This window comes from Giraffa tippelskirchi, chromosome 14, assembly GCF_054371585.1.
Source record: "Giraffa tippelskirchi isolate mGirTip1 chromosome 14, T2T-mGirTip1v1.2.pri, whole genome shotgun sequence".
NCBI lineage: Eukaryota > Metazoa > Chordata > Mammalia > Artiodactyla > Giraffidae > Giraffa > Giraffa tippelskirchi.
The window spans coordinates 36,852,541-36,866,816 of NC_137288.1; the positions used below are offsets into that span (position 1 = coordinate 36,852,541).

The 14,276-nt window shown below is 33.3% G+C and overlaps 1 protein-coding gene across 11 annotated transcripts in view; it reads left to right on the forward strand.

Annotated features, from left to right (window-relative positions):
• CCDC178 (coiled-coil domain containing 178) overlaps window positions 1–14,276 on the forward strand; it is a 365,952-nt gene that overhangs the window by 59,421 nt on the left and 292,255 nt on the right. For 7 of the 11 annotated variants that reach the window (XR_014074818.1, XR_014074817.1, XM_081562576.1 and 4 more), the window contains 4 exons: window positions 1,759–1,781; window positions 4,782–4,867; window positions 7,988–8,188; window positions 13,852–14,072. Coding sequence is in view for 9 of the 11 variants with exons in the window: in XM_081562576.1 (XP_081418702.1) it covers window positions 1,759–1,781; window positions 4,782–4,867; window positions 7,988–8,188; window positions 13,852–14,072 (531 nt within the window). In the remaining 2 variants the exon portion in view is untranslated. Of the gene's footprint in view, window positions 1–1,758; window positions 1,782–4,760; window positions 4,868–7,987; window positions 8,189–13,851; window positions 14,073–14,276 lie in introns of all 11 variants that reach the window. The other 4 variants (XM_081562582.1, XM_081562581.1, XM_081562580.1 and 1 more) reach the window with 2 other exon arrangements.

Here is a 14,276-nt window from a genome sequence, read left to right on the forward strand (position 1 = left end):
GTGGTCCAAACAATCAAAGGCTTTGGCATAGTCAATAAAGCAGAAGTAGATAATTTTCTGGAACTCTCTTGCTTTTTCTATGATCCAACGGATGTTGGCAATTTGACCTCTGGTTCCTCTGCCTTTTCTAAATCCCGGCATGTCTGACTCTGCGACCCCATGGACTGTAGCCTACCAGGCTCCTCTGTCCATGGAATTCTCCAGGCAAGAATATTGGAGTGTATTGCCATTTCCTTCTCCAGGGAATCTTTCCAACCCAGGGATCGAACCCAGGTCACCCGCATTGCAAGCAGACATTTCACCATCTGAGCCTGCAGGGAAGCATTTACTTTTGTTATCAGCAGCTTATTCTCACATACTAGGAATTTCTCATGAGTTCCACACAGAAACTTTTCACTTTCCCTGAAATGGTCTCAACTTGTTTCTTTTTTTTTTTTTTTTTAAATAAATGTATTTATTTTTAATTGGAGGATTGGACTTATAATATTTTATAATATTTTATTGATTTCTGCCATACATCAACATGAATCAGCCATAGATATACATCTGTCCCTTCTCTCTTGAACCTCCCTCCCACCTCCCACTCCATCCCACACCTCTATGTTGTCACAGAGCACTGGGTTTGAGCCCCTTGCTTCACAGAGCAAAGTCCCACTGACTATCTGTTTTATATATGATAATGTATATATTTCAGTGTTACTCTTCCAATTTGTTGCTTCCTCTCCTTCCCCACTGTGTAGTCTGTTCTTTATGGCTGCATCTCCATTACTGCCCTGCAAATAGATTCATCAGTACCATCTTTCTAGATTTCATATATATGCATTAATATGTGATATTTATTTTTCTCTTTCTGATTTACTTCACTCTGTATATTAGGCTCTTGGTTCATCCACCTCATTAGAACTAACTCAAATGTGTCCCTTTTTATGGCTGAGTAATATTCCATTGTGTGTTTGTACCACAACTTCTTTATCCATTCATTTGTTGATGGATATCTAGGTTGCTTCCATGTCCTCGCTTCCACTTGTCTCTTCTGAGTTATACTTTTCTTTGCTCTGTTTTTACCATCAGTCTCATCTGATTATTCTGTTTCTGGAAATTCTCAAATATATTGTCCAGTGATCTTACTAATGTACCTATATATTTTTCGCCAAAATTTTGGTGTGATATGGGAATTGAGAAGTGATCATGTATGTCTGATTTAAAATGTTGAATTGGATATTATCCATGAAGTCATAACATTCTGGCTATATATTGTGTATTTTTGTTAATTTGTGCCTTTTATAGCCCAAGATAGTATTAGAATACATCTGTACAACATAACTCCTACCAAGGATTTTATAGTCCAAAAGTGGGATAATTCTATGAAAAACTAATTATTTGTAAACTTAACATATAGTTATGTGTTTTCCACTTTATGGTAGTATATTGAAATTTAATGGATAGTATGCACTTCTGATTGTGTGGAAAGTCTTTTAGGAGTAAATGGCATTTGAACTGACTGTTAGGGTAAAGGTAAAGTTTAGAAACAGGTGAAGGGTGAGAACAATTAGGTGAGAGTGATAATAAAGAATAAGGCTAGCTAAGATAAGGATATACTTGTTGTGGAAACAACAGAGTATAATTTGACAGAAACAAACAGGAGGATGTAAAGTAGAGTGTTTACAATTTTGTTAGTGAGTTAAGGTGTTAGTTAAATCTATTATTGATTTGAGATGTTAAAAATTTGATTTTCATTGAAATCTTTTATTTTAACAGTTTGAAACTTCTTTGGAAGAATGGTAAGAACATTTCACGCTTCTTTTACATTTTTATGTTCAAATTTTGATGATTAATCTGCTGTAGATAAGTTTATTTCAAAAGAAAAAAGATATTGAGAGCAGAATTTTATGTTGGATATTAGTATTTATTTTTAAAAATGTAAGAATCAGAATGTCATTGGAAATAACAGAATAGAAATATCCAGGGCTCTGTCCTATCATAAAAGCATCTATAAATTTTGGCAAAAAATTGGTCAGAGTCAGCTTCTGCAGAAATCTGAAATCTAGTCCAAAACTTGCAACAATAAGGGGAAAAGTTAATGCAGAAAGAGTGGCTGTCTTGCCTGAAGGAAGGGCTGCGGCATTTGAAATGGCCCACTTGCCCTCCTCCAACCTTCAGATCAGTGGTAGTCATGAAGCAAATAGCCTGAACTTGTGCAGATTGCTAGTGCCAGAGGGAACAATATAGATCTTATTCTCAATGAATTATAATTCAATGTTTTGATAAGTCTGATGACTCCCTAAAGGGACTAACACAAAGATTGACTTTGTTTTTCCTGACTTAGAGCAATTACAGAGCTGGAGCCACCTCCAGGCAGTGTTTGCTAAAAGTATTTAAGGTCATATACTTGTCACCAGTGTCTGAGATTGTGGATAATTTGGGACAGGCACTGAAAAGACCAGAATGCCTGGAAATGAAGAGTTTGGGGAAAGAGATATTATAAATGGGGGAGTAGGATTTTTCAAAGTTCTCATATATATTGGAGAATTTAAAAGTGCACAAATATGAACAGTGTTGGACACATGCTCAGGAAAGGCCAAGAAGACTTAATCTTTTATCTCTGGCTAGCCTTAGGATCTACACAGGCAAGAATTGAAAGTAGAGGCAGAGTTATAAACATCCTGAGTAAGCATGAAAGAAGTACTCCAACTAAGAGCCAGTCCGCTAAGATTGGGAGCAATCGTATAGTTTTCTCTTTTCTTTTCTTTTTTTTTTCCTGATCTCAAGTATTTAAGGTAACTTGGACAAAACTCAAGTTCACCAATAAGCTAAGAAACACTTTGGTGATCCCAAGTGAAAAAGAATGTGATATTAATATTACAGTAAGTGTTTAGAAGAATCACTAAACAAACAAAAGCAACCCACAACAAACATCAAAAATAAACACAATAGAGGGACGGTAATCTTATTTTCATATCACGTTAGAGCACTCAAAGTTTCCAGGTTTTTACAAAAATTATGAGGCAGGGGAAGAATAAAAGAAAATTTACTTCCATTATTAAGGGGAAAAACAAATGAAGAAAATACTCTGAGGAAGCATGACATTGTGCTTATTGGACAAAGAATTTAAATCAACTGTCTCAAATATCCTCAAAGAGATAAACTGTGGACAAAAATACAACAAAACCAGGAGATTAATGTCTCAACAAATATAGAATATCAATGAAGAATAAGAAATTATAAAGAAGATCCAAATAGACATTTTGGAGCTAAAAGGTACAATAACTGAAATGAAAAACAAGAGATGTTCATCAGCTGAGGAGGAAACCTAGAAAATTCATATATATATAAATTAGACAGCATGCTATAAAAAGCCAGTTAGTCAATTTGTAATCTCTGGAGGTAATTAAAAGTACTTTGAGATGAATGAGAATCAAAACACTATGTATCACAACTGAAAAGATGAAGTAAAAGCAGTGCCCAGAGGAAAACTCATAGCCATAAATGGTTATACTAAAAGAAAGACACCTAATCTAGTAACCTAACTGTATAATCTAGATCAAGAACAAAATAAGGATGGCCATCTTGCCACTTTTATTGAACATTGGAACCCTCATACAATGCTACTGGGAATGAAGAATTGGACCAACTACTGTGAAAAAGTTTGCTGTTTCCTCAAAAAACTAAACCTAGACCTATGACCCAGCAATTCCACTCTGATATATGTACACAAAAGATTTCAAAACCAGTGTTCAGACAAAAACTTTTGTATAAATATTTGGTATCATCAGTATTCACAATAGCCAAAAGGTGGAAACAACCTCAAATCCTTCAATGGACTCATAGATTAATAAATAATGGTATATCTGTACAATGGAATATTATTCAAGTATAAAAAGTAATGAAGTTCTGATACATGCTACAACATGGGTAAAATGAAATATTCTGCTTTGGTGTTAGTTATTTTCTTGTGACTTTTATCAGAGGAAGTGTACTTCTTTTTATGCACATTGGAAAGGGCTACACTGGTGACTCAGTGGTGAAGAATGCACCTATCAATGCAGGAGACATAGGTTCAATCTCTGATCTGGGAAGATCCCACATGCCCTGGAGCAACTAAAGTCTGTGTGCCACAACTACTGATCTTGTGATCTAGAGCTGAGAAATGCAACTGCTGAGCCCATGTGCAGCAATAAAGATGTAGCACAGTCAAAAATAGAATAAATATAAAATAAATACAATTAAAACTAGTCTAGATTCAAGAATTAGACCAGATAAAGACTGATAATAAGAAATGTTTCATTATTCAATATATGGAACTTTCACTAGAAAAGTTCTTCAGAAAAGAAAATTTGAATATTTTTCTAAAACATTATTAACTTCCAATATGAAATCATATTTTTGCTCCTTACATTTTGTATTGTCTTCCCAGAAACTGCTGAATTGTAATTGGAGAAATAACTCTCAAATTATTTTCACTGACTTCTCTTTTTTTTCCTGATAGCAACTTTCTCAGAAGAGACTAATATCATTTAAAAAAAATACTGCTTTACTATCTCTCAAAAAAATTCAAGTCATTTTAACAAATTTTAAATTACTGTTAATTTACCATGAAGTATAAATGTCATTACCAATTAGAATTTTGCTATTTTAATTTCTTAAATAGTACCATTAACATGTATAGTAAGTGTCACTATAGATATTTAAAATTCAGTGTAAAAGCATCACCTAAAATTTGTTTGACTAACTGTAAGTACGGTCCTTCTTTATTAATTGAGCGCTTCTTTTCCATTATAAAGGAACAGAACTTCTTTCACAGAAGACCTGAAAAAAGATCTGAGTGTTGCTACACTAGTGAAAGAGCCCAAACCAGAAGAATCGAGAGGTAAAATTGTACCTCATACTACATAAGCAGAATTACATTTAAAAGCTCATTATCTTTTCATTTACGTATTTCTGATATTCACAAGAATCATGTGTGAGTTTTATAATTCTTAGGAGTGTCTAGCAGAAGTAAGAGCCTTCTGTATTGTTTGATTGAATACTTATTCAACAAATATTTATTAATTACTGTAACATACTATATACTGCTCTAGGTCCTTCCCTGTCTACTTCTCAAGAAGTGAATGGTAATCCAGTACTGTCCATTAGGACTTTCTGTGATAATAGAAATATGTTTTATCTCATTGTCCAGTAGGGTAACTACTAGCCACATGTAGCTGCGAGCACTTAAAAGGTGGTGACACTGAGGAATTTAAATGTTAAGTTTAACTTTAACTTGCATTTAAATGTAAATTAATCACATGTGGTTCATGGCTACCATATTGGACATTACAGCTCTTATATATATATATATATATGGTTCAGTTCAGTTCAGTCTCTCAGTTGTGTCCAACTCTTTGCGACCCCATGAACCACAGCACGCCAGGCTTCCCTGTCCATCCCCAACTCCTGGAGCCCACCCAAACCCATGTCCACTGAGTCGGTGATGCCATCAAACCATCTCATCCTCTGTCGTCCCCTTCTCCTGCCCTCAATCTTTCCCAGCATCAGGGTCTTTTTCAATGAGTCAGCTCTTCACATGAGGTGGCCAAGTCTTGGAGTTTCAGCTTCAACATCAGTCCTTCCAATGAACACCCAGGACTGATCTCCTTTAGGATGGACTGGTTGGATCTCCTTGCAGTCCAAGGGACTCTCAAGAGTCTTCTCCAACACCACAGTTCAAAAGCATCAATTCTTTGGTGCTCAGCTTTCTTTATAGTCCAATTCTCACATCCATTCATGACCACTGGAAAAACCATAGCCTTGAAGACTTACCTTCTAGTCACAATTTCCAAATATAAACGTATAATAATTTTATACTAGTATAAAAATTTGTATTAAAATTATTTCAACATATTTGAATATATCTTTGGCATTATTTTAAACACTTCCTCCTACTTGTGCGACAAAACTTTGTTAAATGCCTTCCTTTAGTGAAGGATAACTAATGAACTCAGGACTCTGTAAAAGCATGAATATTTTGTATTTGCCTTTTATAATGAAAGTGAAAATCTGATTCAATTATTTCTTAATTTTTCAATGACAAATTCTAGGAGAAAATATCAATGTATTAATGGTCACAATAACAAACTAATTCCAATTATGTTTATTATAAACACGTATATTTGACTAAAACACAAGACAATATCAGGATGAGGAAGATTTATTGTAATTAAGTTGTTTCTACTGATAAATATGGGGCTTTCCAGGTGGCTTAATAGGTAATGAATCCACCTTCAAGGCAGGGATATGTAGGAGATGTGGGTTTGATCCCTGGGTTGGGAAGATTCCCTGGAGGAGTGCATGGCAACCCACTCCAGTATTCTTACCTGGAGAAACCTATGGACAGAGGAGCGTGAGTCTTTCCATAGGGTTGCAAAAAGTCGGACACGGCTGAAACGCCTGAGCACACCCACGCCCTAATAAAAATGCAGGTGGTTGCTCACTTATTCCATATGAAACAGTAAAACTAATTGAGATGGTATTCTGGAAAAAAAATCCAGAGAGGTGTTAAATAGAATTGGAGACACCTTAAGTTATACACAGAGCATTTGTTTTAGACTGCTATTGTAGAAACAGGATAAAAGACATCTTGCACAAATGTAATGGACACCTTTGGTAAAACACATATATATCCAATCAGAAGTGCTTTAATTTTAACTGGCATTAACTCCATCATATCTTTCCAACTGAAGCCCTGTTATAGAAATTGAATGAATGTTAAGTTGATTGGAGAACAGTGTTTAATGTGTATGTTGTAATAAAAAACAGACCGTTTATAGAAGATAAAGTGTCTAAGATATTGTGGAATTTGAAAAATAAAGACAATAGACCAAATAAATAGAGCCCAAATAAAAGACCAGGCGAGAAAAAGTTAATTTTGTGCATTACAATAGAAAAACCTGTTTCTTTTTATGCATATGCTGAATTTCTTTAACAAGCCCACTAGGTTAGAAATAAAAACTGTGTGAGTGGTGAGCTTGCACTAATAACCATTATGTAATACTACTTTCCAGCAAAAAATTAATGTCTTTGTTGTCCAAAAGAAAAAGAAAACAAAATAAAGCAAAGTTTACTGTTAGTTGCCTTTCTTCTTGATCCAGTTTCACTGTTTTCCCTCCAGCCTCAGCTCTTTAGAGGCTTTGCCTTTTTTGACACTTTGTGTTTGTTTATATCTTTTTGTCATGTCACATTTTGGCAAAAGCCACTGTTTACAAGTATAAATCTCACCAGAATGGGAGTCATATCCATCTTTCTTACTGACCAACCTCCAGGGAGAGAGCATATTGCCTAGAATGTAACAGGCTCTCTACCCATTTCTTGCATAAATAGATGAATGAATACCCATGTTAATAATTTTGTTAACATTAAACCTTATCATTCCAGAGCTGTGAAGCAGGAGTCCCAAATGTTTCTCATAAAGGAGTTAATTTGTATTATAACTGAATAAATAGAATTTGTAAATGATGATGAATTTATGGCAAGGCTAACTAGGGATGTTATTATCTGATAAGATAAAGAATATAAAGTGTCTTGTTCCTAAGAACTATCTGAGGATTTTCAGTATTTATCTGATGTAATCATTATGGTTCACTTTTCCCATACAGTGGGAGGAAACAGAAGCATAGTTTCAAAATAAAGCTCTATAATACATCTTGTGAATGGAACATGTGTTTTTCACTCAAAAATATTATGTGTGAAGCTGTTGGTTGATACTTAGTTATTCTGATTGTCTTATAAAATATTCATTTCAAAATCTGTCTTCAAAGGTTATAATTAATGTTATGATTGTATTATAATGAAACTTGTCTTAACAAGACTAATTCATTTTTCTAAAATTCTCTTGGTAAATATATAAATATTAAAAGATAGCAATACAACTAGTTCCCCAGCTCCCCCACCACTACCATTCAGCTTACAGGCTTATTTATTAACAAATATGAATACATATTTCCCTTTTAAGATGAAAAGTGTCCTGAATTAAAGCAGGAAATGGAAACACTGCTATCAGAGGCCATCCATCTCATTAAAAGTCTAGAGACTGATCGGGCAGAAGCTGAAGAAGCTTTACAACGACAAAAATCAAGAAAGAAAAGGATTAGCACACAAATTGATTCTTGGTCAATCTGGAAACTTCAAGAAATCCCATTAGCTGTGCAGAATGGTAATAATCAGGATTTTTCATACTGTCATTTACTTTGTTAGAGAAGCATGGATGATTAATTGAGCTCTGAATTAAAAAATTAATTGTGCTTAAAGTGACCATATTATATTGCATGTAAACAAGTGTATATTTGAAACATACTATTAATGATAATGCTGTGTTTGCAGACATAAATTGGGACTTCACTGAACAAACCTGGACCTGCTGTCATTTGGTATTTGTTGGAAATTCCATTGAATTTATGGTACCCAAGGAGCATGCAAACATTTGGCACATATTTCCTGTAATGACTATAATATTTCAGTTACTAGAAATTTAGAAATTTAAAGTGATTGCCAGTTGGTGGCATCAGCTACATATTTAAATCTAGGAAAATGAGAGAATTCTAAGTGATATTTTAGGAATTATATGCATCTTTTGTGAATTCAATGGTAAATTCACATTGGGAACTTCTAGCAGGCAAAGAAACCTAGGATGTTTCCAAAAGTCATGTAGATAACACATGTTTAAAAGGGAAAACTCTATCTTTTAGATTACAGAAGGAGGGACATGTGATCAAGTGTTAAATAATCTAAGGTTTTTGGATTTTTCATTTCCAAATGCAGTATTTATCAAGCATACCAGACTACTTGATCCTTCTGAGACTGGAAGCTTTTCTATGTTATCATAGGGTAACAATTTTAATTCAGGGTTCACATGCTTTATAAATGAGTGACATTAGGATTCTTATATAACCCGTGATTTAAGCCAAAACACCTTTGAGAGAAAAAAAGATGATATTAATTATTGTTGTTAGTCACATTCTTCAGGTAATATAAGTAACATGTCTAAATCACAAATGAGTGTGACAAGAAACCATCTTTATCCAAAGGAGAGGGTAATGAGCTACTGTTCTTTCTTCTGATGACTCTCCTTGATACTGAGCTGTTTGTATTTTCTACAGAAGTCAGTTAGACTTCAACTGCTTTTGTTGCCTCTGTTAGGATTCTTGAAGTTATACTGATTCCGGAGCAGTGAATTAGACCATTACTAATTTCTTAGCTTGAGTTTGATATCTCAATCTTTACAAGTTTTAAATTTGGGTTTTTATTTCTTTGAAGTCATTATTTTTCTACCCAGGGTCCAGGTAATGAGTTTTCTATTCATGTATATTTAAGTCCAAAATTGTCAACATACTTTTAATAGCTAATTTAATTTATTTACTGGTTTTTAGTCTCTTTTCTCTTTCTTCTTGAGTCAGTTTTGATCATTTGAGCCTTCTAAATAATTTGTCCATTTCACTGTAATTGTCTTATTTGCTTGCCTAATCTTGTTCCTAATATTGTCTTATAACTATTTTGATATTTATAATAGCAGTAGAGATGACATATCTTTCATACTTGATTTTGGTGATTTGTACTTTCTGGCTCTTTTCTTCCCACCTTGGTTTACCAAAAGGCACAACAATTTTGTTGATCTATTTAAAAAGTCAATTTTTGCTTAGTTTCTCATATTTTTTTTTAGCTTTGGTATAATTGATTTCTTCTCTGATTTCCTTTCTCATGCTTTCTTTGGGAATTATTTAACGTACTATTTTTCTCTTCATAAAGTGGAAGCCTTGATTATTATTTGTTCAATACCTTACTTCTTTTCTAGAGTAGACATTTAAGAACTGAAGTTACTTTTAGGAACTATATTAGTTGGATTTCATAAATATTCATATGCTATGAGCTTATTTTAATTAGGTAAAATATTTTTAAATTATTTTTGTGATTTCTTTTTGGATCTATTATTTATTTAGACATTGCTGTTTAATTTGCAATTATTTAGGGATTTTTTGCAATTTTTCCCCAACTTTTTTCTTTTGATTTCTAATTTAAGTCAGAGACATTTTAGTCACATTAAAGTTGTTTAGAATAAAAATTATCCAGCATTTTAAATATTTTGGAGAACATTCTGTTTGGTCAAAATTAATGTACATTCTGTTGTTTGGTGAAGTGTCTATAAATGTGTTAATTGGTTGATGGTGCTGTTTAAGTCTTCTCTCTCTGAATTTTCTGTGTAGTTGTTTATTGAGTTGTTGTGAGTTGGGTGTTGAAATCTCCAACTATGATTTATTTCTCTGGTGAATCTGAGAAGAAACTAATGATACCAAAACTTTTTCTTTTTCAATTGCCAGGTGTTGTTCATTTATTTTAATTTAAAAAAATTCTTGAGTAAAAGACCCTGATAAGCTTTAAATAAATAAAGAAATGCACTACAACCAACATTTAAGTTTGGAATGGGATTTTTTTGGAGATAGGCATCAATGACAGATTCAGTCTTGAGGGAATCCCTGAAATCCTAATATCCTTCAGTTCTCATTTTGATCCATCTATTTGGTACAGGAGACTGGGGATAAAGCCTGAGTCTCACCCAAATGACAAGTCTGGTTAGAAGTCATTACATGAAACTGAGAGTCCAAATGTCTCCTTTCTAGCATTAAGCATGAATCATGAGTAAACCTTTTGTTCCAGTTGAATAGCAAAGAAAGTTGCTTGTTTCACTCAGTTAGTGGGGAAAAGCAGACAGTATTCCAAGAATTCTCAATGTACTGATCTACATGGATTTGGGACTGGTATTCCTGCTGTCTGTGAATCTGAAAATACACAGTGGAGAATGTCATTTAAATGTACTGTGGGTTGGTGGTAAAGCTAGGCATCTTCAGGAAGAAAGACAGATGTTCTTTTTTGAAAGACTGAAAATTCGATCTAGGTATCAGGGAAATGTCTCAGAGTCTCAAGATAAGAAATAGCTCAATATCAAGTATCATAAAACACAAGAATACAGATTTGGTAAGTGTGAGTTAGTAGAAACAGCGTAATCTTACTCAAAAAGTTTTCAGATATTGGATTGCACATGACATTATAAAATGATTTTCTTTAATGGGCTTCCCCGGTAGCTCATGGTAAGAATCCTCCTGCCAGTGCAGGAGACCCAGACTCAATCCCTGGATTGGAAAGACCCCCTGGAGGAGGAAATGGCAACCCACTCCAGTATTCTTGCCTGGAAAAATCCCATGGACAAAGGGGCCTGGCAGGCTACATTCCATGTTGTCACAGAGAGTTGAACATGACTTAGCAACTGAGAATATTTAATATGTTTTATGAAATAAAAAGAGAAGTTTGAAAATAAAAGCAAGGACTAAGAGACTATTTTTAAAATAGTTTCTTAAAAGGAAGAAAAATGGGACTAAAAAAGACTTACTAGAAATTAAAAATCTACTACTTGAAGTTAAAGACTCAATAACTGGTTAAATGGTCTGTTAGACTAAGGAAAAGTAATAAGTATAAACCTAGAAAAATTTACATGAAATACATCAAAGGTACACAAGACGAAGGAAAATATAAATTAAATATTTAAAGACATAGAGTATAACATGAAAAAGAATGATGAATATCTAATAGAAGATCATTACAGAGATAATGATGGTAATACTTAAGGATATGGTGACCAACTTTTTAAAACAAAAGTACTACTAATTAGGATAAAATTAAAAGGGAATGGTGTCAAACATTTCACAAATATAAGAAATTAGAAAACATTTAGAACTGTATCATTAAAACTTACTAAAATTATTTTCACATAAGTGAAAAAAGCTAAATTATTATTTAAAGGAAAATCAATAGCTTTTATCATATTCAGGAAAGAAGATGATATCAAAATTATTGAAATATATGACTAGAAAAATAAAAGCAAAATAAATACAAAGAAAAAACAGAAAACCAATAACAAAATGGTTAAATAATGAAATATATATAATTCTGAAGATATTCAGAGCTAAATGTTAGATCAATAAAAGAATAATAATAAAGGAAATAATGGAAAACCAATGGTAAGATTAATGAAGAACATAGAGAAAATATATGAGTAAATCCAATTAGAAATGCCGATGGTATCTAAAAATGGAGCAGTGATTAATAATAAGGAAGATATACAGAACAAATGCCTTAGAATACTATTGAAACCTGATGAACTGGATAAATTCACAGAAAAAATGGACTGATGAATAGAGAGCCAAAATATACATATGGCCATTAAAGGAAGGATACTAACTTAATAAGTAAAAATCCTTTCTTGCAGCATACACACATACACACATACATACATACACACATACACACATACACACATACATACATACTAGGGCAATGAAACTTTACATGCAATTTCAAACTTCCACAAAATCATAGAGAACAGAAATAAAAGAAACTGCAACAGATACAAGATGCTAGTATAAATTGTAAAGCAAATTAGATGAATACAGTACAAATATGCAAAATTACAGGCCAAAATCATGAGCATATATGCAAAGTATCCTCAGTGAATACAACACCAAAACCTACCAAGAAGTTTATTTTTCAAAAGATGAAAAGATCCCCAAGCTAGCCAACTGAATTTTATTCCAAGAGTTCAAGGTTAGGTTAACCTTAGAAACTTAATGATATAATGAGGGAATCTTTTATATAGTTTCTCTAAAATTGTCCTAGTCTGTTAATTGACATTTAATTTAATTTATAATTTGTTTCTATTTTATTTAAAAGAAATTTCCATATGTATCATTTCAGATATTTATATAGGGAACAAAAATTTTTTATCCATTTATTCAAATTCCCATTTCAATTGTTTGAGAACATTTTGTCATTTCTTCCTATAGGCCGTGCTATACTCATGTTAGTTCTATCACTAGATCTGTGCATTTTTGTTTGTCTTAATTTTGCTATGTGAGATCATTCAGATTTCACTATAAGATTTATTTTTGTGGATAAACATTATTTCTTATATTAATATTGATTTTTATGAGTTATTATTTTTATAATTTCAAGTTATTTTTGTAGTTTAATCCCTTTGATGGTGAATGAAGGAATACTAAAATAATTTAAGGACTTCCCAGGCTGCCCAATAGTTTAGACTCTGCACTTCCACTATAGGAAGCATAGTTCCATCCGTGATCAGGGAGCTAGGATCCTGCATGCCACACGGTATGGTCAAAACATAAAAATGAAAAACAAGTAATTTCTGAAACTAAAGTATTTCATCAGTTCAGTTCAGTTCAGTCGCTCAGTCATGTCCAACTCTTTGCGACCCCATGGACTACAGCATGCCAAGCCTCCCTGTCCATCACCAACTCCCGGAGTTTACTCAAACTCATGTCCATTGAGTTGGTGATGCCATCCAACCATCTCATCTTCTATGGTCCCCTTCTCCTCCTTCCTTCAATCTTTCCTAGCATCAGGGTCTTTTCCGATGAGTCAGTTCTTTGCATCAGGTGGCCAAAGTATTGGAGTTTCAGCTTCAACATCAGCCCTTCCAATGAACATTCAGGACTGATTTCCTTTAGGATGGACTGGTTGAATCTCCTTGCAGTCCAAGGGACTCTTAAGAGTATTCTCCAACACCATAGTTCAAAAGCATCAATTCTTTGGCACTCAGCTTTCTTTATAGTCCAACTCTCACATCCATACATGGCTACTGGAAAAACAATAGCCTTGACTAGATGGACCTTTGTTGGCAAAGTAATGCCTCTGCTTTTTTATATTCATATTTCATATTTATATTTCATATCTACTATCAGACAGAGATGTCCTTCTGGAGTTTTTGTTTTAAATTTAGATTTTCTTTTTGTCCTTTCACCGTATGTCTAGAACATGAGGCCTATTTGAGAGATATAATAGAACTACGATGGCACTTTGAAGATAAAATTCATCAACGAAAACATCTGGAAGAGCAAAAGGAGAAATTAGCAGAAACTAATGCAAAGCTTAAAGCAGACATAGACTATATGATTAAACATCACCCTCTACTGCTTGCAAAGCGAGACCACGAACTTATATCTCTGAGGGAATATTACCAGAAAAAATGTGAGGTAAGTGAATAAAAGAATGGCTGTGCATTTTACATATTGTTTGTTAATTATAAGAATTTCAGCTCTAAGAAGTTAACATACCTTGAAAGGTTTCATTCTCATTGAAAACTGGCCTACTATTTATCTTTTAAAGAAATTATCTATCAATACAGTTGATTGATATTCATTTAAAGTGTGTCTTCTTACCTTACGTTTAAACTTAAG